General features: G+C 35.8%; 1 protein-coding gene and 2 pseudogenes across 1 annotated transcript; all 3 read right to left on the bottom strand.

Annotated features, from left to right (window-relative positions):
* Positions 1-7,515: 7,515 nt before the first annotated feature.
* Positions 7,516-8,442, bottom strand: Olfr1151 (olfactory receptor 1151). The gene has a single exon (NM_146638.1). The coding sequence runs from the start codon at positions 8,440-8,442 to the stop codon at positions 7,516-7,518; it is 927 nt and encodes a 308-aa protein (NP_666849.1).
* Positions 18,396-19,346, bottom strand: Olfr1150-ps1 (olfactory receptor 1150, pseudogene 1; annotated as a pseudogene).
* Olfr1149-ps1 (olfactory receptor 1149, pseudogene 1) lies at positions 25,193-25,889 on the bottom strand (annotated as a pseudogene).

The following is a 26,026-nucleotide window of genomic DNA, read 5'->3' as shown; positions in this document are numbered from 1 at the left end:
AAATTTGCAAGTATTAAGATTTTCTGTACATTTAAATGTATTTTGAATAATGCCTTCTGTTTTGTTGTTGATTTAACATTTAGAATTACACATACAAAGTAAGAAATACTTGTTAACTTATATTGAGCAGTGAAATATTTCTCACTGTCAAAAAGTAGATGTCTGTAGTTCAGCTAATACCATATTGGTTTGAACCCTCCATTGTGGTTCAGAGGGCTGGATTTTTCCTATTTATTTATTTATTTACTTACTTACTTACTTATTTAATGATAATCTATATTTGCATTTCAAATAATATCCCACTTCCCAGTTAGCCTTCCACAACCCACCTTTCCCATCCCCCCTCTCCCCCCTTTTCTCTCCCCTTTGCTTCTATGAAGGGCCTCCTTCAGCTACCACCTCACTTTCCCTATCACTGATGCATCAGCTTCTACAGGACCAACGCCTGCCCCTCCCTTTGATGTCTGATAAGGCCATGCTCTCCTACATATCCATCTGGAGCCATGGATCCCTTCATGTATATAAACTTTTTGGTTGGTAGTTAATCTCTGAGAGCTATGGGTTGTCTGGTTAGTTGATATTATTCTTCCTATGGGGTTGCAAACCACTTCAGCTCCTTTAGTCCTTCTCCTAGCTCTTCCATTGGAGGTTCCCATGCTTAGTTCAATGGTTGTGTGCCAGTAGTAGAACTTCTCAGGGAGCATCCTTACCAGGTTCCTGTCAGCAAGCATTTCTTGGCATCATCAACAGTGTGGGTGTTTAGTGAATGCAGATCGGATGGTCTCTGGATGGCCTTTTCTTCAGTATCTGCTACATTTTTTTTTGGCCCAGGTCCCTTCCTCCCTCTACCTCCTGTGATTATTTTGTTCCCCTTCTATGAAGGATTTGAAGCATCCAGTTTGGCCTTCCATTTTCTTAAAAGCTCCAAATGGTTTGTGGGTTATATTGTGTCTATTTTGAGCTTTGGGGGCAATATCCATTTATCAGTCAGTGTATACCATGTGTGTTCTTTTGTGTCTGGGTTATCTTATGCAGGAGCATTTTTGGTAAAATATTTGAGATGAGTGAGTGGCCAGTTCCTTCATCTGGAGACCATCCCTATCTACTGGAAGTGGTCTCTACAGGTTCTATCACTGCTTTGATAAGTATTTCGGCTAAAATTCATCCCTGTTGGATCCTGGGAGTCTCTTACTTTTCTGACATCTGGGACTTTCTAGTGGCTTACTTTTGTAGTGGTTCCTCATCTCCCATTGCTATATATTTCTATTCTATTTCTGACCTTCCATACTTCTCTCCTATCCTTTCCAATACTTGATCCTGTCCCCCTTTTCCCTCCCCATCCTCTCTTGCTTACAGGTCACTCCATCCCTCTACTTCCTGTAATTATTTTGTTCCCCTTCTATGAAGGATTGAAGCATCCACAGTTTAGCCTTCCATTTTCTTAAAAGCTCCAAATGGTTTATGGGTTGTATTGTGCCTATTCTAAGCTTTTGGGGCAATATCCATTTATCAGTCAGTGTATACCATGTGTGTTCTTTTGTGTCTGGGTTACCTTACTCAGGATGATATTTTCAAGAGATTGAAGAAGACTTCAGAAAATGGAGAAATCTCCCATGCTCATGGATCAGCAGGATTAACATAGTAAAAACTGGCCATCTTACTGAAAGCAATCTGCAGATTCACTTCAATCCCCATCAAAATTCCAACTCAATTCTTCACAGAGATAGAAAGAGCAGTTCTCAAATTCATCTGGAATAACAAACAAAATAAAAACAAAAACAAAAACAAAAAAACAAAACAAAAACCCAAACCCAAAATAGCAAGCACCATTCTCTGATCTGGGGAAATCATCCCTGACCTCAAGCTGTACACAGAGCAATAGTGATAAAACAGAAAGCAAAACAAACAAACAAACAAATAAAAAAAACCTAAAAAACAAACGACAAAACACATGGTATTGGTACAGAGACAAGCAGGTAGAAGAATGGAATAGGATTGAAGACCCAGAAATAAATGCACACACCTATGGTCACTTGATCTTTGACATATAATCCAAAACCATCCAGTGGAGAAAAAAAATTAAAAAAAGACAGCATTTTGAACAAATGTTTCTGGTTCAACTTGCAGTCAGCATGTAAAAGTATGAAAATTGATCTATTTTTAATATTATTTTTATTAGATATTTTCTTTATTTACATTTCAAATATTATCCCCTTTCCTGGGTTCCCCTCTGAAAACCCCTATCCCATCACCCCTCCAATAAGGCCATTCTCTGCTACATATGCAGCTGGAGCCATGGGTCCCTCTTTGGTTCATGGTTTTGTCACTGGGAGCTCTGGGGATACTGGTTAGTTCATATTGTTTTTTGTTCCTAATATGGAGTTGCCAAAACCTTCAGCTCCTTGGGTCCTTTCTCTAGCTCCTCCATTGGGTACCCTGTGCTCTGTCCAATGGTTGGCTGAAAGCATCCACTTCTGGTTTTGTCAGGCTCTGGCAGAGCCTCTCATGAGACAGCTCTATCAGGCTCCTGTCAGCAAGCACTTGTTGGCAGCCCACTATAATATCTGGGATTGGTTACTGTATATGGAATGGATCCACAGTTGGGCCAGTTTCTAGAAGGACTTTCCTTCAGTCTCTGCTCCACACTTTTTTGTCTCTGTATGCTTATCTCCTTGTACAAAGCTCAAGTCCAAGTGATTCAAGGACTTGCACATAAAACCAGATATGCTGAATCTAATTGGCTAGAAAGTGGGATAGAGCCTAGAACACAGCAGCACTGGGTGTTCACTTTTTAAACCGTAGAAAGGCCAGGAAGAGGCACAATTATGTTTTATGAGGGAAATCCTCAATTTCTAATGTCTCTACACTTATGAACTAATCATTTCACAGGGATCTCAGTTTTCCATCCATCATTTTAAGGGTTAAAATTTCAAGATATGGGAAAGGAAGCCATCATTATTGCCACGCACTCCGGTCAAGTCTGCTTGACAGGCTGAAAAGTCTGTAAGCACTCAACGAGGAAAAGTATTTCATGGAAACTCACCTCCTGGAGCTTTGGTGTTCTCATTTACCCATATACTCATACCCTATTCCCGCGTTAGTCTCGTGTATGGAACTACGAGCTCTCTTTTAGTATTTTATTATAAATGCCTTTTAAGATTAAATTCTGATATAGTTAAGTCTCCCCAATGTTCCAAGGTCCCAGAAGCCAAGGAGCTTAGAATCCTGTAAGAATGCAGTAAGGATCTTGGGTATCCTAGGTTTTGGGCTAATATCCACTTATCAGTGAGTACATATTGTGTGAGTTCCTTTGTGAATGTGTTACCTCACTCAGTATGATGCCCTCCAGGTCCATTCATTTGGCCAGGAATTTCATAAATTCATTCTTTTTAATAGCTGAGTAGTACTCCATTGTATAAATGTATCACATTTTCTGTATCCATTCCTCTGTTGAGGGGCATCTGGTTTCTTTCCAGCTTCTGGCTATTATAAATAAGGTTGCTATTGAAATACTCACAACGTGAGGACTCCCCCACGTTCTGACTCAGGAGAGGCAACACCCCAAAATCACCCACAAGAAATGGTCTTGTTGCAAACTGCAAGAGGATTTTTATTCAAGAGAGCTCTCAGGCCCACAGTCATACACCACGCAGCGGTAGAGGACCATGGGGCCCCGAGTAGCTGGGTAAGGGGGTATTTAAAGGAAGAAATCACAACTCAAGGAAGTGGGGAGGGCATTGTTGGAAGATACCAAAGATACCAGTTAAGAGTCACAAGGAAGTGTAAAGTTACAAGAGTCATAAGGAATACCTGGTAATTGTTAACTCTCAAGACAGCTTCTAAGAGCCCCTAACAATAGCACATTTGCATTGCAGGTTCTGGTAATGGTCAGGGTGACTTTCTTTGAATGAGCACTCTTTGAACCCAGGAAGCAGGTGGGTAGAGGAATGTTGCTATCTGTTTTATGATTAGCATACCTTTACAAAGGCCACATTCCCAAGCCTGGGCCTAAAGGCCTAGAATTCTGTTTTTACTTTGCTATACTTTCACTATGAACATAGTGGAGCATGTGTCCTTCTTACCGGTTGGGACATCTTCTGGATATATGTCCAGGAGAAGTATTGCTGGATCCTCCGGTAGTACTATGACCAATTTTCTGAGCAACCGCCAGACTGATTTCCAGAGTGGTTGTACAAGCCTGCAATCCCACCAACAATGGAGGAGTGTTCCTCTTTCTCCACATCCTCGCCAGATCTGCTGTCACCTGAATTTTTGATCTTAGCCATTCTGACTGGTGTGAGGTGGAATCTCAGGGTTGTTTTGATTTGCATTTCCCTGATGATTAAGGATGTTGAACATTTTTTCAGGTGCTTCTCTGCCATTCGGTATTCCTCGGGTGAGAATTCTTTGTTCAGTTCTGAGCCCCATTTTTTAATGGGGTTATTTAGATACAATTTGCTAAACACATGAAACTCAAGAAGAATGAAAACTGAAGTGTGGACACTATTCCCCTCCTAGAATTGGGAACAAAACACCCATGGAAGGAGTTACAGAGACAAAGTTTGGAGCTGGAAAGGAGGCCCATTGGACTTGCAAACTTTATATGCCCCAGTATAGGGGAATGCCAGGGCCAAAAAGTGGGAGTGGGTGGGTAGGGGAGTGGGAGGGAGCGTATGGGGGACTTTTGGGATAGCATTGGAAATGTAATTTAGGAAAATATGTAATAAAAAATATTTTAAAAAACTGGAAAAAAAAAAAAAGAATGCAGTAAGGAAGTTAACCTATTCAGTAGCTAATTGAGCATTACAATAGACAGAGCCAGTGGCTCAGAGCTGGTCTGAAAAATATTTACTAAGGACAGTAGCAAATCTCACCCAAACAAGGGAATACCATAATAGAGCCAGGGAATCCCACTGAAAGAAATCTTCAGTACAGGCTACATTGCATATTAGAAGCAAGTTGGCGAATTCTCCTGACAAATGGAGATTCTCCAGATACTTAAAAGTTACACTCATATAAGAATTTAGCAAGGCCCAGGAAATAGGGTGGTTGTGATATTACATTATTCATGAGGTCTGCTAAGAGTAGAACCCCCTGGTGCTAGCCTTCACAAGGTTCAAAGGTACAGCACTAGAGTGTGAAATCCTTACCTGTCATTAAGCTGACCCTAGGCAGGACTGCTTTATCTTTACTGTAAACATTTACCTGGTTCCTGTAAATCCTTTTGAAATCATTCCTTTGTTTTGTGTCAGGCAACTTCAATGTACTTTGCCTGCTGTGACTTCCTACCCCTTGTATTTTCTGTGCTATATAAGACTGGTGTTCACTTTGTGGTAATACATTCAGATTCTACACACCTCCTGTGTACATCTGTCTGTCACCTGCAGACGCCTTGCCCACCTGCCCCAGAGACTCATTCCACCCAGACAAAGGGACCCAGAGGGTCTGCAGTACATTATATCTGTATATTCTATTGTGGAGTTACTAATGGTTAGTTGCTAAAACATCGCAGAGGTACAAATTTATACAGCTTTTTATATAAAGAAAGACTCCTTCCTTCTTGGTTACTTTTCTTTTGGTGTCTTGTTATGACATGACATGTTCTACACTGAAAATAAGAAGCACTTCTCAGACTTTATTTTTTAATTAATAAATTGGTTAATTAATTAATTCACATACCAAATGCTAGGGTTTGGGGGAGGCTTTATTTTTATAATAAAATGTTAGAAAGAGTGTTTCAAGCTGTGACCTAGAAAGTCTGAAACAGTCCATGGCATTTACCTTCTCCAATCAATGTGAAATTAACAATGTTTTATGCCTTTGACTTTTCAAATACAATGTGTCTTTTCCTGAGAAAGTATTTAAACTATCAGAAAAAAATAAATTAAGATGAAAAATAATATACAAATAAATTCTATTTTCTTACAACCAAATTAGTACCTTTTTTGTGTATTTAATACCTCAGTATCCAGTAATTTCAAGTATTTTCCTAAGAAATTCATCTCTTTATTTTTGTCTATATGCATATTTTATAATAAGTTCACAAATAATTTTACCAACATCCAATATATAACAAACATATTAATTAGTATCTAATTTTGTTACTTTTTTCACATTCTTTGTTCAAAATATGATGGTAGAGTTTGAAATTCAGAATTAAAATGCTTAGACCTATGATATATTTAATATGGCATTTTGGTGACATTTATCTAAGAAAGAATAACATTATTTAAGACCTTAAGGGACAAAGCAAACAAAGACAAATCTATGACCAGTGTTATGTGTACAGAGAAAGGGAAGGGAAAGCTTCCTCATAGAAGTGACACATAGTTAAGGAGGGAAAGAATTCACAGTTGGTGAAGGGAAGTTCCATCACAAGGAGAGAAATGTTGCATAGTTAATAATAGACACTTTAAGTACATTGATACAGGACTACTCCACAAGCTCTCAAGAGCTTTTATATAAGGAATATTAATCTCTTTTTCACATGTTAATGGTGACTAGATAACAAGCTGTATCTATTTATATAAATTTTTTTCTGATTCCAAAAATTTTGTCATGAAGATGTTATATGAAATGCAATGACTTTTCACTGAAAGTGTCATTGATTGTAAAGCTGTTTATTCTATCACACAGGAAAAGCTTGTGTTGTTTCCAAATGCCTCAATCACTATCAAATTATTAAGCCTTTGTCTGTTCACATCTCCAACACTCATAATTTTACTTCTGCAACAAATAAACCTTTCTCCTACACACTGAATTTAAGTACCTTCATTTGGGTCAGTGGTTTTGAACGAGTGGGTCAGAATCTCTTTGGCAAACCTCTGTTTCCAAAAATATTTAGATTATAATTTATAATACTAGAAAATTGCAGTTATGAAGTAGCAACAAATGTAATTTTATGGTTGTGGTCACAACAAAATTAGAATTTTTATTAAATTGTCACAGAATTTGGATTTTGAGAACCATTGCCCTAAATGATGACTTAATTACATCAGAATTATTTTGAAGTGTACTATAAAATTTTCAAGTTCAATCAAAGTCTGTTACATCCAGAAGAATACAAATCTATAAGGAAAAACATTTGAATATGTTATGAAACCTGAATATAATAATAGGCAAAGTGAAATTTGTAAATATTCATTATACAGCCTAATCAAAACTACTAAAACAAATAGATGACACACCATAATATAAATAAAATGACCAATTTTAGTAATGAAGACACTTTAGAACCATGTGTGCTAGGAATTAATATTATATGTTATATTATATATATAATATATAACACATTATATATACTATATATAATACACAAGCATTATATATACATATACTCAAACATGAAATAGTATGAGTCCTACTACATTTATTATATTTAAGTGTTTGAAGAGACACATTTTACCAATTTAAATACAAATCATAGCTTTCATCTATATCATTATAATTTTCTAGAAAAAATACCCAAATCATTAAAAATAAGTAGACATGCACATGTCGTATAATTTTTTAGAACTACATTTTCATTTTCAGTCTTTGAAGAGCCTCTTTCACATCCTTATTCCTCAAGCTATAAATCAGAGGGTTCAACATTGGTATCACAAGAGTATAGAACAGTGAAGTCATTTTATCTTGATCCAGAGAATAAGAAGAACTTGGCCGAAAATACATGAAAAGCATAGTTCCCTGGAAAATGGCAACTGTGGTGAGATGAGAGGTGCAGGTGGAGAAAGCTTTGAACCTTCCCTCAGCAGAACGGATCTTCAGGACTGATAGAATGATATAGCAGTAAGAGACAAGAACTCCTGAAATGGTGCTCAGTTCAATGAAACCAAAAACAGTAAATAAGGCAAGTTCATTGACTTGTATTTCAGAGCAGGAGAGCAGGTAAAGTGGAGGTAAATCACAGAAGAAGTGGTTGATCTCATTAGAACCACAGAAACACAAACGGAATGCCAAAATTGTATGTATCAAACCATCTGTTGTTGCCACCAGGTAAACCCCAGTCATAAGCATAAAACACACCATGCTAGACATGTTCACAGTGTAGAGCAATGGATTGCTAATGGCCTGGTATCTATCAAAGGCCATTACTGCTAGCAGTAGACACTCAGAATCTGCAAAAACACAGAATATCAAAAACTGCACAGCACAACCAAAAAAAGGAATTGATTTCTCTGCAGCTAAGAGATCCACCAGCATTTTTGGGCCAATCGCTGTAGAATAGCAAAAGTCACAGAAAGAGAGATTGCTGAGAAAAAAGTACATGGGTGTGTGGAGCTGAGTGTTCATTCTAATTAAAATGATAATTCCAAGATTCGCAAGAAGAGTAATGAGGTAAACAACTAGAAATGTGGTGAACAGGGCCACTTTTTTGACAGGGTTATTAGTAATCCCTAAGAAAATGAATTCATCCACAGAGGAGCAGTTTCCCCTATCCATTCTTCTTTTTTCTTATGTAAAATTTAAATGATATTTTCAAAACTAGGTGGATGCATTCTTAATTATCTGTAAAAAAGAGAATAATTTATTGCATGGATTTTCTCTCAAAAATCTACAGTCACATTACTCTATAAGAAGATCTTTAAGACGTTAATCATTATAAAACGTATGTAATCGTGTGAAGGTTCAGTTGTTATGATTAGTGACATCCATGTATCATTGTATAAAATGTAACTATTTATATTTTCAACATGTTTGATGCTCCCTGAATTTTTCAAGCATATTTCTGATTTACTGAATTTTTACTTGAGCTTCAATGTATGCAGATTGAGTAGCAATTATACAGGTACTAAGCTCTACCATAAAAGATTAGATCTTTTCATATTTAAAAATATTCACCTGAACAAAATATTAGTTATAAGTACTCAGATTCTCCAAACTCTTGAGTGGTTGGAAGAACATTTGTTAGTTCAGGAAGCAATGGAAGTCTATATCAATGGTTGCTGAACATTAAAAGCATTTTCTTCTGATGCTATGTTGCCTATAGCATTTTATAACAAAGGAAACAAATCAGAACTTTATGTCAGACTGTTGGTTATTTTTACTGGTCTGTGTTTGCTCTAAAGGAAAGTCTAGAGACAAACCATTAAAATCTGGGCACCCCAAGAGACAACTTAAAACAAAATTGTAAATCTATTATGAAACACTAGTATTTGCCTTGTACCAAGTTTTTAAATCAAAATTTTTATTGTGAATTTAAAAAGAAAATAAGGAAACATTAATTTTTAAGAAATGTATATGTTTGTCTTTAATATATCAGGTATTTAAATTCATAGAACCCTTGTTGAAACTGTTTTTATTAATTTTGTATATTAAGTGTTATCTATGGCTTATATAGAGTTGAAATAAAATCTAATTACTACATGTTATTTTTAAAGTTACTTTTCTATTATCTGGTTTAAAAGGAGTCATCAACAAATGACACCAACAAAGACTTCAATTAATGTGTCCATTATCGTCAAGTGTTCCAGGGTTGCTTATGAACCTATATTAAAATAAATGAGTAAAGTGTTATTTGGAAAATGCTAATATTTATATTCAGAGACTTCTACTTTGAGAGCAAATTATCATTTAATACTTCATGATGCATCAATGTAAATAAACATAGAGCAAATGATTCATTTAGAAACGCTCTCATTATTTTCCAAAAAGATCAATATTTTACACCTTGTCTTTTTAAATGTTGAAACTCAAGAACATACCTGAAGAGAACAGCTCAATTGTACATGAATACTACGCAAGGGGTGTTTTTTTTTTTTTTTTGTATGCAGTTAAAATTTGGGGTTTATATCTCTGAAGCTACTTCCCTAAGGCTTTGGTGTTCTCAAAACATTTAATTAATTACATTTCTGGTTTAGTATTTTCCCAAGTGAATCATGTGTATCTTAGGAAAAACTTGAGCTTAAGTCTTGAGGACAGTCAGCCAATAGATCTGTGTCAGATGGAAAATGAAAATTAATTTTATACTCTAAAATATAATTGATATGAACATAATATGTACTAGAGAAAACCTAATGGTTTCATTGAGTTATCCATTAATTTTGCTGAATTTTTTGGAGGCATCCTCTAATTTAACGTCTATTTTGTATGTTATGAAAAAATGAAATGTAAATGAGGAAAATACCTAATTAAAAAAAAAAAAGAAAAAATGAAGTGTTACTATTAAGTTTGTGTCTCTGCAAGTATCTGGGTGCACATGGCTTAGCTCATACAAATGACACCTATGCCTATGTAGTTGTTTGCTACCCAAGCCTATATGTTACCATTGGAAATCTAAGATTTTTTTTTGAGACAGGGTTTCTCTGTACAGCCCTGACTGTCCTGGTACTCACTTTGTAGACCAGGCTGGCCTCGAACTCAGAAATCCACCTGCCTCTGCCTCCCAAGCACTGGGATTAAAGGCATGTGCCACCACCGCCCAGTTTAAGAATTTTTTTAATCTACTTTATATTTCTGAAACCTGAAGTTGTTTATCAGCTGCAACTGTTCTGTGGTAGAAATTTTTAGATCTGTTATGTATGCAATCATATCATCTGAAAATAGTGTTACACTGACTTCTTCCTTCCCAACTTGTATCCCCTTGATCTCCACTTGTGTAATTGCTGTAGCTAGAACTTCTAGTATTTTATTGAATAGATATGGAGAGAGTGGACAGCCTTGACTTGCCCTTTATTTTAATGGGATTGCTTCAAGTTTCTTTCCATTTAATTTGGTATTTGCTATCGGTTTGCTGTCTATTGCATTTATTGTGTTTAAATATGTTCCTTGTATCTCTGATCTCTTCAAGACTTTTAACATGAAGGGATATTGGATTTTGTCAAAGGCTTTTTCAGCATCTAATGAGATGATTTTTAATTTTGAGTTTGTTTATATAGTGGACTACATTGATGGATTTTCATATACTGAACCATACCTGCAAACCTGCAATGAGGCCTACTTGATCATACTAAATTATGGTTTTGATGTGTTCTTGGATATGTTTTGTGAGAATTTTACTGACTACTTTTGCATAGATTTTCATAAGTAAAATTGATCTGAAGATCTCTTTCTTTGTCAGGTCTTTGTCTGGTTTAGATATCAGAGTAACTGTGGCCTCACTAAATGGACTAGGTAGTGTTCTTTCTGGTTCTAATTATAAAATACTTTTCAGCAATATATTAGCATTTCTTTGGAGATCTGGTAGAATTGTGCACTAAAACCATCTGACCCTGAGTTTTTACTGATTAGGATGATTTTAATGACATCTCCTATTTCCTTAGTGGTTACAGAACTCTGTAGATAGCTTACCTGATCTTGATTTAACTGTTAGTATATTGTATCTGTCTAGAAAACAGTGCATTTTATCTAGATTTTTCCATGTTGCAGAGTATTGACTTTTGTAGTAAGAACTGATTCTATTTTTAATTTTCAGTTTCTGTTGTTATATCTCCCTTTACATTTTTGAATTTGCTTGTTTGGATACTGTGCTTATGCCTTTTAGTTACTTTGGGAAAGGTCTTATCTTGTTGATTATCTTGAAGAACAAGCTCTTTATTTTATTGAATATTTGGACTGATTTCTTTGATTCTAGTAGGATGTCTTCATCCCTGAGTATTACAATAGCTGCAGTAGACTCCTCATGGGTGAGTTTGCTTCTTTTGTTGTATAGCTTTCAGGTGTGTTGTTAAGTTGCTAGTATAGGATCTCTTCAATTTTTATATTAAGTGCTATGAATTTTCCTCTTACTACTGCTTTCACTGTGTCCTGTAGGTTAGTAATGCTGTTCCTTCATTTTCTTTCAATTCTACAAAGTCTTTAATTTTTTTTTTCTTTATGTCTTTCATGACACAAGTTTTCATTGATTAGAGAGTTGTTCAGGTTCCATGAGTATGTGGCCTTTCTCTTATTATGTTGTTTTTGAAGTCTATCCTTAATCTATGGTGATCTGATAGAATGCTAAGTATTATTTCAATCTCCTTGTATCTGTTGAGGATTGTTCTGTATCTGATTATATGGTCAATTTTGGAGAAGGCTTTTTGAGTTACTGAGAAGAAGGTATTTTCTTTTGTTTTGAGGTAAAATGTCCTGTAGGTAACTGTTCAATTTATTGGAGTTCTGTAGGCTGTTACCTTTTTTCTTTCTTTTTTTATTGGACATTTTATGTGTTTACATTTCAAATGTTATCCCCTTTCATGGTTTCCACTCCAGAACCCCCCCATTCCTTCCTCTGCCTGCTTCTATTAGGACGCTCCCCATCCTACCCAATAACTTCAACCTCACCACACAGGCATTCCCCTACACTGGTGAATCAGCTGTTCATAGGACCAAGAGCTTCTCCTCCTATTGATGCTGGTGAAGCCATGGGTCCCTACATGTGTAATCTTTGATTGGTGGTCCAGTCCTGGGAGTTCCAGGGTTGCCTGACCAGTTGACACTGTTGCTCCCTCCATGGGGCTGAAAACTCTTCAGGCTCCTTCAGTCATCTCTCTCACTCCCCCATTGGCAAGCCCATGCTAAGTCCAATGTTTGGGTGAAAGCATATACCTCTGTATTTGTCAGGATCTGGTAGAGCCTTTCAGGAGACAGTTATATCAGGCTCCTTTCAGCAGGCATTTCTTGGGTGTCTGGGTGTCTGGGTATGGTATATGGGATAGGTCCCCAGGTGGGGCAATCTCTGGAGGGCCTTTCCTTTACTCTCTGCCCCACACTTTGTCCCCTTATTTCCTTTGGACAGGAGCCCTTCTGAGTTAAAAACTTGGAGATGAATGAGTGCCCCATCCCCCATCCAGGGGCCTTGCCTAACCTCTGGATATAATCTCTACAGGTTTTCCCTCCTCTTTGTTGGGGATTTCAGCTAATTTTATCCCTGTTGGGTCCTGAGAGCCTCTTACCTTCCTGGCATCTGGGCTTGCAAGTGGCTACCCCTAGTTTTTCATCCCCTAGTGCTACAAACTTCTTGTCAAATCCCACAACCTCTGTATATCATCCCTGTCTCCTCTCATACCTAATCCTGCCCCTGTTTTTCCACTACCCCTTTTATCTTCCTCCAAATTCCCTACCACCTTCTACTTTCCTTGATTATTTTTCCCCCTTCTAAGAAGGACTGAAGCATACACATTTTGATTTTCCTTCATCTTTAGCTTCATATGGTCTATGAATTATATCATGGCTATTCTAAAGCTTTGGGCTAATATCCACTTATCAGTGAGTGTATGCCATGTATGTTCTTTTGTGACTGGGTTACCTCACTCACCTGAGTTTTTGATCTTTGCCATTCTGACTGGTGTGAGGAGATTTTCATATTAGATGATGAGAAAGCATTTGACAAAATTAAATACCCCATCATGATAAAAGCCTTGGAAAGATCAGGAATTCAAGACCTATACCTAAACACAGTGAAAGCAGTATACAGCAAATAAGCAGCCAACATCAAACTAAATGGAGAGAAACTTAAAGCAATACCACTAAAATTGGTGACTAGACAAGGTTGTTCACTTTCTCCTTACCTATGCATTATAGTACTAGAAGTTAGGTAGATCAATGGAATAGAATTGAAAGACCCAGAAATGAACCCATGGACCCATGGTTACTTGATCTTTGACAAAGGAGCTAAAACCATCCAGTGGAGAAAAGACATTTTCAACAAATGGTGCTGGTTCAACTGGCTATCAGTATCTAGAAGAATGCAAACATCTGTTGGGAGCTATTAAGGCAACACTATTGTCCTGATCTCTGAATTGGGCCTCTCCACCCCAGAAGAAAAGGTGGTCAAAAGTGGGCCACCTGACACACCGCTCCAAGAAAGTCAGCGCCGGATGTCCTGACCTCAAGATGTACCCTGATACCACCAAGTTCCTGCTTCCCCTTGTAGTCGCCAAAACAAAAATTTCTGCTGCCCTATCCCTCATGTTGAGAAGTACTTCCTCTCTTTCTGCTGCCCCATCCCTCCTGCTGAGGTGCATTTCCTCTGCCCCATTCCTCCTGCTGAAAGGCACTTCCCCTTTTGCTTGTGTATTTAAACCTTGGGCCTGGCTAATACATTTTGGGGCTTTGATGCATTCCAGAACGCCTCTGTGTCGTTATTCGCACAAGGCCCTCGTCCCTCTCTACCCCACATTTGGTTCTTAGGAGGAGGTCCCCTCGAGACCCTGGAATAACTGGACCTGCTGGACGGGTCAAACATCCATTCTTATCTCTTTGTAAAAAGCTCAAGTCCAAGTGGATCAAGGAACTCCACATAAAAGCAGATATACTGAAACTAATAGAAAGGAATGTGGGGAAGAGCCTGGAGCACATGGGCATAGGGGAAAGTATCCTGCACAGAACACCAATGGCTTATGCTCTAAGACCAACAGTAGACAAATGGGAACTCATAAAATTTCAAAGCTTCTGAAAGGCAAAGGACACTGTCAATTAAACAAAACAGCAACCAAGAGATTGGGAAAAGATCTTTACAAATATTACATACAATAGAGGGCTAATATCCAATATATACAAAGAACTCAAGAAGTTAGACTCAAGAGAACAAAATAAACCTATTAAAAAATGGTGTACATAATAAAGAATTCTTACCTGAGGAATGTTGAATGGCCAAAAAGTACCTTAAAAAACATTCAACATCCTTAGTCATCAGGAAAATACAAATCAAAACAACCCAGAGATTCCACCTCACATCAGTCAGAATGGCTAAGATCAAAAACTTAGGTGAGCACAGATGCTGGTGAAGATGTAGAGAAAGAGGAACACTCCTCCATTGCTGGTGGGATTGCAAGGTGATACAACCCCTTGGGAAATCAGTTTGCTGGTTCCTCAGAAAATTGGGCACAGTATTACTCGAGGATCAAGCAATACCACTCCTGCGCATACATCCAGAAGGTGCTCCAACATGTAGTAAGGACACATGCTCCACTATGTTCATAGCCTTATTTGTAGAAGCCAGAAGCTGTAAAGAACTCAGATGTCCTTCAACAGAGGAATGGATACAGAAAATTTGGTATATTTGTGCAATGGAGTACTATTCAGCTATCAATAACAATGGCTTCATTAAATTCACAGGTGAATGCATAGAACTCGGAAATATCATCCTGAGTGAGGTAATTCAGTCACAAAAGAATGCACATGGTGTGAATTCACTGATAAGTGGCTATTAGCCACCCCAAATACAGTCATCAAACATGGAAGTTAATGGATTCCAGGAAGGTTTTGCTTACTGGAGCCTGACTTGTGTCCTGAGAGACTCTGTCAGAGCCTGACAAATACAGAGGCAGATGCTTGCAGCCAACCATTGGACTTAGTGTGGGGTCCCCAATGGAGGAGTTAGAGAAGGGACTGTAAGATCTGAGGGGGATTGCAGCCCCATGGAGGGATCAACAGTGTCAACTAGTCAGACCCCTCAGAGCTCAGGACTGGAGCATCAACGAAAGAGTACACATGAATGAACCCATGGCTCCAACCTCATATGTGGCAGAGGATGGCCTTGTTGGATGTCAGTGGGAGAAGAGGCCCTTGGACCTGAGGGTGTTCAATGCCCCAGTGTAAGGAATCCCAGGGCATTTAGGTTGAAGTTGGTGGATGGAAGGGGGCGCATCCTCATAGAAGCAGTAGGAGGAAGGATGGGGGGGGGGTTCCACAGGGAAAACCGGGAAAGGGGTTAATATTTGAAATATAAACACGTAAAATATCTAATCTTTAAAATGCAAACCTTAAGAGTAATTGGCTATAGTAGATGACCCCTCTTTTATAATGATAATAATCTTAATATATTTAAACATAAAGCAGAACAGATTAGTCCCTCAAAAAATGTTTCTATATATGGCTAACAGTTAAGATTTTTTGTTAATCAAGCATTTATCACAGATTTTTATTGGTTTATGATGTGTGTTTTCAAGTAAGGTGCATGTGACTAAGAAAAGAGAACACACTCCTGTGACTTTACCACTTGCATACATTATCAAAAAGTCTCCTGATTACTCAACATTTTATTTGGATATAAAAATTCTGTTTAGATAAACTCATGGAATAAAATTAGACTCATAAGTGTTTTATTCTTTATTTATAATTCACGAACAGAAAAGTTGCTTCTATAAGTAGAATGTCTGCAAACACATTTGTTATTCAAATAATCTTTCTCATACTCTTTATGGCAAGTTATTGAAACATTTAAAACAATAAATTACAAGCTGTACATATATATATGCACTTTTAGGTATAAAAAGACATAAATAAACAGAATTCATCCCACTAATATACAGAATGCAAATGATTGGATGAAAGAGTAAAATTTCTGTGCAATGCATCAAATTCTTCATTTGTACCTAAGTTTAGAGTCGTATCAAATGCAAAAAGGAAGCAAAGCTAAAGTGAACTAAAATCTCTCTCCATGAATTATTGACCTGAGAAACTAGTGTTGCATGGTTGGAAACACGGTTTTATAATTTATTGTTTATTTCCCTTGATAATGTCAGTATAAAAATGTAGAAATATAAGAAATGCAAGTAATGGTTAAAAGTTGAGGACTGTATGGGTTGATTAATGCAACAATGTAGACTGAGGTGATCATGGAAGTCCTGAAAAACAAGTCAGCTGACTTCACTTTCAAGTGCTTACACATTTTTATAATTAATTTTGAAATTATAATATAATTACATCATTTCTTCTCCCTTTCCTCCCTCCAAACTCTCTCTCCATATATATATATATATGTATATGTGTGTGTGTGTGTGTGTGTATGTATATATATATATGTATATATATAAAATTTTGTTTCTCAAATTCTTGACCTCTTTTTCTTTAAAATTTTGTATATATATTTATGTATGCATGTATGATAACATAGGATAGGAGTGTGTGTTTTGTAGTGTAATTAGGTAATATGTGAAATATGATGAATTATATGGATAAAATATTAAAATATGAACAAACAAAACATTCAAGCAGTGTAGAAATACAATATTATTTAATGTAGTTTCATGCGGTTTTATTAGGAAGAGACTATGTATGTCAATTTCTCTTTCAGTATTAACATATATGTAATCTATATCAATACATGGGCAGTTAAATTACTATACTACAATAACTATTGATACTACGGATATCGTATAACACATAGATATAGCTACTACTATAATTCATGGCAGACTAACATATTTATACATTCCCCCATTTATATGTAAAATAATTTCTTTCTTCAGATACACAAATTTCTTGTCATATAGATCTTTCCCCTGTTTGGTTAGAGTCACAGCAAGATATTTTATATTGTTTCTGATTATTGTGAAGGGTGTCATTCCCCTAATTTCTTTCTCAGCCTGTTTATACTTTGAGTATACGAAGGCAACTGCTTTGTTTGAATTAATTTTATATCCAGCCACTTTGTTAATGTTATCAGTTGTGGGAGTTCTCTAGTAGAGTTTTTGAGGTCACTTAAGTATGCTATCATATCATCTGTAATTAGTGATAGTTTAAATTCTTCCTTTCAAATTTGTCTCCCTTTGACCTCCTTCTGTTGTCTAACTGCTAGATAGAACTTCAAGTACTATATTGAACAGATAGGGAGAGAGGGGGCAGCCTTCTCTAGTCCCTCATTTTAGTGAGATCACTTCAAGTTTCTCTCTAGTTTGATGTTGGCTACTGCTTTGCTATATATTGCTTTTATTATGTTTAGGTATGGGCTTTGAATTCCTGATCTTTCCAAGACTTTTAACATGAAGGGATGTTGAATTTTGTCAAATGCTTTTTCAGCATCTTAACCAACCAAAGATTAAACATGGAGGGACCCATGGCTCTAGTTACATATGTAGTAGAGCCTTGTTAGACATCATTGGGAGGAGAGGCCATTGGTCCTGAGAAGGCTAGATACCCCAGTGTAGGGGAATTCCAGGACAGGCAATCAGTAGTGGGTGGATTGGTAAGCAGGGGGAGTGGGGATGAGATAGGGGGGTTCAGAGGGGAAACTAGGGAAGTGGGTAATATTTGAGATGTAAATAAAGAAAATACCTAATAAAAATAAATAAATGTAGAATAATTATTCTATCAAAATTTATACTTAATAAATATAGTTCTATAAAGGACAGAACCAAATATGAAATTCACAAATATGTTAATACTTAGTAAGTATCATTCTATTACCTATAATGTATGATCAATAATTTTCAACACTTTGCGAATATCTGAACAAAGAGAAAGTAAACAAGTTAAAAATAGTTATTCAGAATTTTTGTAGGGATATATCATTGAAGATAGGGTATTTGCACATATACTCATACACATATACAAATAATGGAAAATCTCATAATATATGACACAAAATATACATAAGTGAGGAGCGGTTACAGTCCAAAAGCAAGCATGAATAGAGTGAAGCTGTTTCTCTGAAAAACTGCATAACAATCTGCACTTTGAAAGGACAGAATTGATTAGTAATATGTTTTAAAAAGTAATTTCCTCAGAGCTGAAATCACCTCTTTGTTCCTCAGGCTGTATATCAGTGGATTGAACATGGGAGTCACAACCGTGTAGAACAAAGAGAGTAGTTTGTCAGTACCAGGGGAATGCATGGACTTTGGTCTCAAATAGGTAACTGTAGCAGATCCATAAAACAACAGTACCACCATGAGGTGGGAAGAACATGTGGAGAAGGCTTTTGCCCGAACTTTGGCTGTTGGCAACCTAAGGATGGTGGCAATGATTTTGCTGTAGGATGCAAGCACCGGTATAAAAGGGAATGCAGCCACCACCATCACGACCACATAGACAGACAATTCATGCACTGAAGTGTCCCCACAAGCCAGCTTGAGAATTGGTGGTATGTCACAGAAGAAGTGGTTGATTTTGTAAGAATTACAAAAATTCATAGAGAATATCTGACAAGTTTGTCCTATCTGGACTGGCATGCCTCCAAGCCAGGAGACTGCTGCCAGCTGTTTGCATTTTGTTGGGTTCATGATCAGAGGATAGAGCAGAGGGTGGCAAATAGCCACGTAGCGGTCATAAGACATCACAGCCAGAAGTAAACTTTCAGTAGTTCCAAAAACAAGGAAGAAGGACATTTGTGTGGCACAGGACATCAGTGAAATGCTTCGGTTCTGTGTCCCAATGTTGAACAGAATCCTTGGGACAGTCACTGATACATAACAGATTTCCAGAGAAGAAAAATTTGCCAGAAAAAAATACATTGGTTTCTGTAATGCTTGGTCCATACTGATTATTATGATTATGAGGAAATTTCCAATCAAGATAATAATATAAACTACAGAAAACACTGCAAATAGAAACCCTTGGAGGTTGGGCAGGTCAGAAAATCCTATGAGCACAAACTGTATCACTGTGGAAACATTGTCTATGGACTCTAGCTCTTCATGATTCATCTGTGGAAAATATTAAATCACAAATATATACCACTTTTGCTTTTAGTCTATGCAATTTTATGTATGCTTTTCTGAGAGTACACATCTTAGATTTTTTTTCTTCATAATAATGAAAATTTTAAATTCCCTAGATTTAAAACTATAATTATATATTTTCTTAGTTATTAAATGATCATGCATAATTAGGTCTATAAAGCTTTTGAGATACATTTTTATGGATAAACTTTGGAAATATACGTTATTTTATATTGTATAATTGGTTTATACTTCCAAACTCTGAAAATATTTCCTATAGTTTTGCTGTTGTGGTTCCAATGTGTTTTCTATGTTTTTGTACTGTGCACCTTTGTAATTTTAATACTAAAAAATAAAATTTTGCTATCAGATGGCATAAAATATTACTTATTTCAAAACTGAGGTTTTTTTACCCTTGTAAGTTAAGGAAATAAGCAGGCATAAATTGTGTTTAGGTTTTACTTTGGAGAGTGAGTATCTGGATTGCATTAAATTATTTATCTTCTCATCCTTCTATCAGCAAATGTTTTGCACTCAGTGTTACCAGTGTGTGTGTGTGTGTGTGTGTGTGTGTGTGTGTGTGTGTGTGTGTTACATATATGTATTCATCCTTATCTTACTTTTATTTTCTTATCTCTTTATATTTATGAAAAAGTGTGTCACTATAATAAATGTTAACACAGTATGTTTTGTGAATATATTAAATTATTAGAAAAAGTACTAATACATTAAAGTGCCTATTTCATGTGAAGAATCCTGACAAAACAAGCAATTATTTATAGGTGAAGTTATAACCACACTATTTGCACATTAAACACATCATATATATTTGTCTTTGTGCATGCTCATATGATGTTTTGGAGTAGAGTTATGGATGTAATTCACTTGATCTTAGCCAAAAGGCACAGAAGCAATGTTGTAATTCATTTATAATTAGTATATCATGTAGTTTTTGGTATAAACTATCTTGGGTTCCTATTATGCCATAAATAATAGGAAACAGAAATAAGTTGCTAACTATAAGAAGGAGAAACCTCATTACCATTTGTTAACACTTGTAAGTCTGGACGATGATAAAGGAACATATTTCAGCACATATTAAACAATTTAATTTGGTTTTGAAAATATTCTAGAAAAATAGTAAATTATTTAAATTTTCTAAAAATCCTAGAATAATATTGTAATTTTAATTAGAAAATTATGGTACATATTTTAAAAATTCTGCAATGTGTTCTCACAGTGGAAAATGGCAGAAGCTAGGAGACTGGGAGTCATGTAGAAATGAAGCTAGGATGACAATGGAAATAAAATGGTGGTTGTCTTAGAAAAAATCTTCACTTCAATTAGAGAGCAGACACTTAAATTTATATTGTGTTACTGTAAAAATTACTTGAAAATGCTTTTTATAATCATAGTTACCATGAGGAAAATATGCATATTTGTGACGACTACTTATTCTGATTGAGCATTACTTAAGGAGTCAAATCTGACTTTTGTTACTGTAGAGTTCATACAGTTTTAATTTATCAGGAAAAAGCAAAGAAGGTTAAGCAAAACGTTAAGTATATGTCCTCAGGAAATATGATAACTGAGTTGCTAGGATATCTATAATCTAATAAGTAGTGATGTTACTAAAAATAGTTTAAAGTTTAGATTTGTTATCACTATGCTACTGTTTAACTGCACAACTATTCCACACTTAACAGATTCATTCAAATATAAGGAAAATACTTACACAGGAAAACTATTTGGAAAACAATGGAAGCCTTTTAGTGCAAGCCAGATAGGATGTAAGTTGATTAATGATTTCCTTCCTGTAAGTTCCTTAACAGTTATATAAAAGTAGGCTTTGTGGACATCCTATGTTTGGACTTGACATATGTAAAAAATTTGAATATCTCCTAAATAGATTAATTCTTTAATATGTCTTGAAAGTTAAATGAAGACATTGGTGATGATGGTAATAATCTTTACTACATAGGACTACTTTACAGTTGAGCACCGTCTATTTCTTTCATGTGATTACTTAATCATTATATCCAGAAATATATAAAGTCTACCGTAATCAGTGCTTGAAATTTAAGCAGTAAAGTGTTATTCAATTCTTTGTTGTTGAATTATGTTTTCTGTTATTAATACAATGTATATTTGTACAAATAAACTTGTATTTGACAAAATCATTTCACATTTATCTACTTGATTTAACGTCATTATATTACTTACCATTATTGTTTGCACCAAAAATAAGAAAAAAATACTTTTCAGCTTATGTAGTCTATTTGAAATAGTAGCCTACTCCCTCTCAGATGTCCCAGATTATAAACCAAGTATATTTCTTAAGTACTAAGTGTTGTTACCCTGGGGATCAACTCTTTCCAAGTAAAATTCTAACTAAGATATTAATTCTGCCTGTCACTCAAAGAGATGTATACAGCAACTAAAATAATATGCAGATAGGTCATTTTAAGACCTTAATTAATGTGTATAATGTGTTTTGATCAAATTCACTCTGCATTTCCTCTTTTATGATTTTTCCCATCCCCAAATCCTCTGTGTTTACCCAATGCCCCATCTCCTCCCTAACTCAAGTTTGTTCCACATGTCTATATGTAGGTATAGAAAACACATAGTGGGTACAGAAAAATATTATGCACCACATTCCTGAATAAAATCTATTAGTTTTCCATCAAAAGCTGATAGCATCTCAGTCAAATTGGATTGAGTCTTCATGGAGCCCTCCAAGTTCCATACTAATGTTTATGTTGGCTTTACACTCTGCAAGTCTTAGGTATGCTGTTTTAGTTCCTATGAGTTCTATCATGTGGCACTCCTTTTATGTTCAAAAATTACTGATTTGGTTCAGATGTCAGCTTGTTCTAGCTCTTTCAGTCTTTCAGCTCCCTCTTCCACATGGTTCCCTTAACCTTGAAAAGAGTATGTGTGATATAGATAACTCATTTAGTACCAAGTACTATACACTCTTTTATTTAATGCATGTTGCTATCAATGTGAGTTTGCATTAATTACCATCTAATATGATGAGTTCAAAATGAGTTCCTGAGATGATGGTTGAGAGATAGACCATTCTATCTTATTTTATTGAATCATTATTGCAGTCATTATTGCAACCATTAAGTATTGTTACACTTGAAAACATCAACATATTATGACTTCACATGATATATGAATGGTGACAATTCACCAGAGTATAAGTATGAATAGAATTTTTTATTATTATTGAACAGACTCTAGGATTATTTAGGTAGATATGTGATCTGCCTCCAGACCTTTTCTTCTCAATGATTTGTGACCCAGTCAGGGCTCTATATTCATCACATAACAAAGGTCGGGAAGAGTAATGAATTGTAATTATAGTGTCAATTATTCCTTTTAAATGTACAAACATAAAAAAATCATGCATAATATCTATGCTTAATTTCTTCCGTAGAATTTATTCCCCAAGCCATAGCAAGAACAGAGCCCACTTCGAGCAGGAAGACAGGACATCAAGTAAGGAATGGAGTTACCACAACACAGTCATACCTCTGACCTATAATTGTTTCTGTCTAAAAGAATTACAGGGATGGAAAAGGAGAGGAGCCTGAGGAAAGAAGTTCCAGCAACAGGCCCAAAGTCAGACCAAGCTCAATGGGATGTCCCAAGGCCAGACACTATTACTGAGGTTATGGAGTGCTCCCCAAAAGGGACCTTTCATGACTGCCCTGTAAAAGACCCAAAAAGCAACTGCAAGAGTCAGATGCAGATATTTGCAACCATCCAATGGACAGAAGCAGCATACCACTGTTGTCAAATTAGGCAAGGTTGAAAGAAGCTGAGAAGAAGGACGACCCTGTAGGAGAAACAGCAGGCTTAATTATTCTGGATCCCCAAGATATTTCAAAAACTGGGCCACCAAAAAGACAGCATATACCAGCGGATATGAAGCCCCCAAACACACATACGGTAGAGCACTTCCGGGTCTGTGTTCATTCGGAGATGATGCACCTAACTCTCAAGAGACTGGAGGCACAAAGGAGTTTAGAGATCAGATGGGGTGAGGAATGGGGGCATCCACGTGGAGACAGGGAGGGGTGTGGAAGAGGTGTGGGAAGTGGAGCAGTCAGAGAGTGGATGAAGAGGGGTGGGACATGGAGTGTAAACAATGAATTAAAAATAAAATAAAATTAAAAAAAAAAACTTCTTGTTCAATCCTCAGAAAACAGAGAAGACAATTTCTGCTGTTAACATCACTGTTTTTCAAATTTAATGTTCCAAAAACTGTCTAGACAAAATACATAATTGGTGATCAGGGTAAGCCAGCTAGAATGATAGTTTTACACTTTGTAATTATTATGAATTACAGAATTCATATGTATAATATTTATTTAGACATCACCATATAGACCACAGCTGAGTTACACAAAGGATTAGGATCCTTGATGTAGGTTATGGAATATTTTATGTAAGTAAAGTACTAAGTTGTAGATACAGAGACAGATAGCCATTCTATATACACATTGAATGTTCCCAATATACAAAAGTTTTATATTATTCCAGTTTTGAATTCTATCATATGTGACTTACTTACCTTTAGGTGTAGCCACTAATCTATATATATTTTAAATTACGCTATTTGGAGTTATGAAAATGTCAGTGTTTATCAATGAGTCATGTTTTATATAGTTTTCCCCAAATATATCATTTTATTTTCATGTTGTTCTTTAACCACTAAATTTAATTCGGTCTGTATATCCATAGGGGGTCATAAACTAAAAAGGCACAATTTAGCAATGGCATTACCAGTGTAGAAAATGACAAATCCTTCTCTAAAACAACTTGTTATTTGGAAATCTGGTAGGAGATAGATGAAAATGCAGGGGTTTGCTGATTGAGGTGCACTTTCATCATACAAGTCAGTTCAAAGCTGAATAACTTTAGTGTTCCTAGTAAGGGTTAAAATTAAGAAAGTATATCTACGATGACACAACCTAACTCTTTGGACTTAAGTAAGTCTTGAAATTACTCATACATTTGAGTTCACATTTAAATTTAGAGAAATAATTTTTATAAAAATGAGGGGACAGAGGAACATATATTTAAATTGGAGTTTTATAAAGAGCAACAACATCAACAGCATCTTACAGTAAAGTAATCTAGGGTTACAGTAAAAATAAGAAAAACATATAAAAATTATTGAGGATGTTTGTAGTACTCTGTGATACCACAAAGTCATTGCAATCTAATTAAGGGAAAGAATATATTTCAGCTTTCCCTTTAGTAGTATTTTTACATTATATCTCAGGCAATAAGACTCATTTAAATATGTAAACTCAAATAGGACATGAGTCGATTTAGATTTTTTTTCATCATTTTTAGTAGGGTCCAGAAAAACTCATTGATAAGCCATTCATTACTTGTTGTCTTATTCAATAAGCATTTATTATTCTATTTTTATTGGGAATTATTGCTCGATATATTTGAGGATCATAGAAGATTGTCACGAAATAGTTTGAAAACTTGGGTAAATGATTATATATTAACCTTAAGATATGTACATTGAATTTAAATTCTACCAATATATTTAAAAGAGAATAGAAATTATTAAAATTCTCTTCTTAAAGATAAATATGATCTTCAAAGATGAATCATTGAAGGTGGTTAATCTTTCTGAACACAGGCTAAACAGAATAAACTGCACAAAAGATTTAAATTACTACAAAATAAAAAAATGATTGTCTTTTCAATTTGGGAACAAAATATTTAATAATAAGTGAGTTATCAGTGCATTAGGAAAATAATAAACTTCTATTCCTACACATGGCCCTATTTTAGAGTATTAACTTTCTGAGTGCAGCAGTCACCTCCTTGTTCCTTAGGCTGTATACCAGAGGATTTAACATAGGAATCACAACTGCATAGAACAGAGAGAACAGTTTGTCAGTTCTAGAGGAACACAAGGATGTTGGTCTCTAGTAACTGTAGCAGATCCATAACAACAGTACCACCAGCAGGGGGAATAACACGTGGAGAAGGCTCTTGCCCGACCTTTGGCTGTTGGCAACCTCAGGATGGTGGCAATGATTTTGCTGGAAGATGTAACCACCAGTATAAAGGGGAGAGCAAAGGCCACTGAGACAACCACAAAGACAGGCAGTTCATGCACTGAAGTGTCCTCACAAGGCAGCTTGAGAATTGGTGATATGTCACAGAAGAAATGGTATATTTGGTTAGAATTACAAAAATGCATAGAGAATATCTGATATGTTTGTACTATCTGAACTATGCTGATCAATCAGTAGCTGATACATAACAGATTTCTAGAGAGGAAAAAAATTGCCAGAAAAAAATACATGGATTTCTGGAATGCAGTGTCCATACTGGTTACTAGTATTATGTGGAAATTTCCAACTAGGACAATTATATAAACTACAATAAACGCTGCATATAGAAACCCTTGGAGGTTGGCCATTCAGAAAATCCTAAGAGCACTAATTGCATCACTGTGGAAACATTGTCTATGGACTCCAGCTATTCAAGTTTCACCTGTGGAAAATATTAAATCACACATCACTTCTGCTTTTAGTCTATCTAGTCTTGTGTATGCTTTCTGAAAGCACACATTTTAGTTTTTCTTTTTAATAATGAAATTTAATTCCAAAGCTTTC

Source organism: Mus musculus, chromosome 2, assembly GCF_000001635.26.
Source record: "Mus musculus strain C57BL/6J chromosome 2, GRCm38.p6 C57BL/6J".
NCBI classification, from domain to species: Eukaryota; Metazoa; Chordata; class Mammalia; order Rodentia; family Muridae; genus Mus; species Mus musculus.
This window is presented reverse-complemented; position numbering and strand designations above follow the sequence as displayed.

Excerpts from the sequence above, each read along its gene's own strand:
- Olfr1151 (NM_146638.1), bottom strand. The coding sequence starts at position 8,442 with ATGGATAGGGGAAACTGCTCCTCTGTGGATGAATTCATTTTCTTAGGG.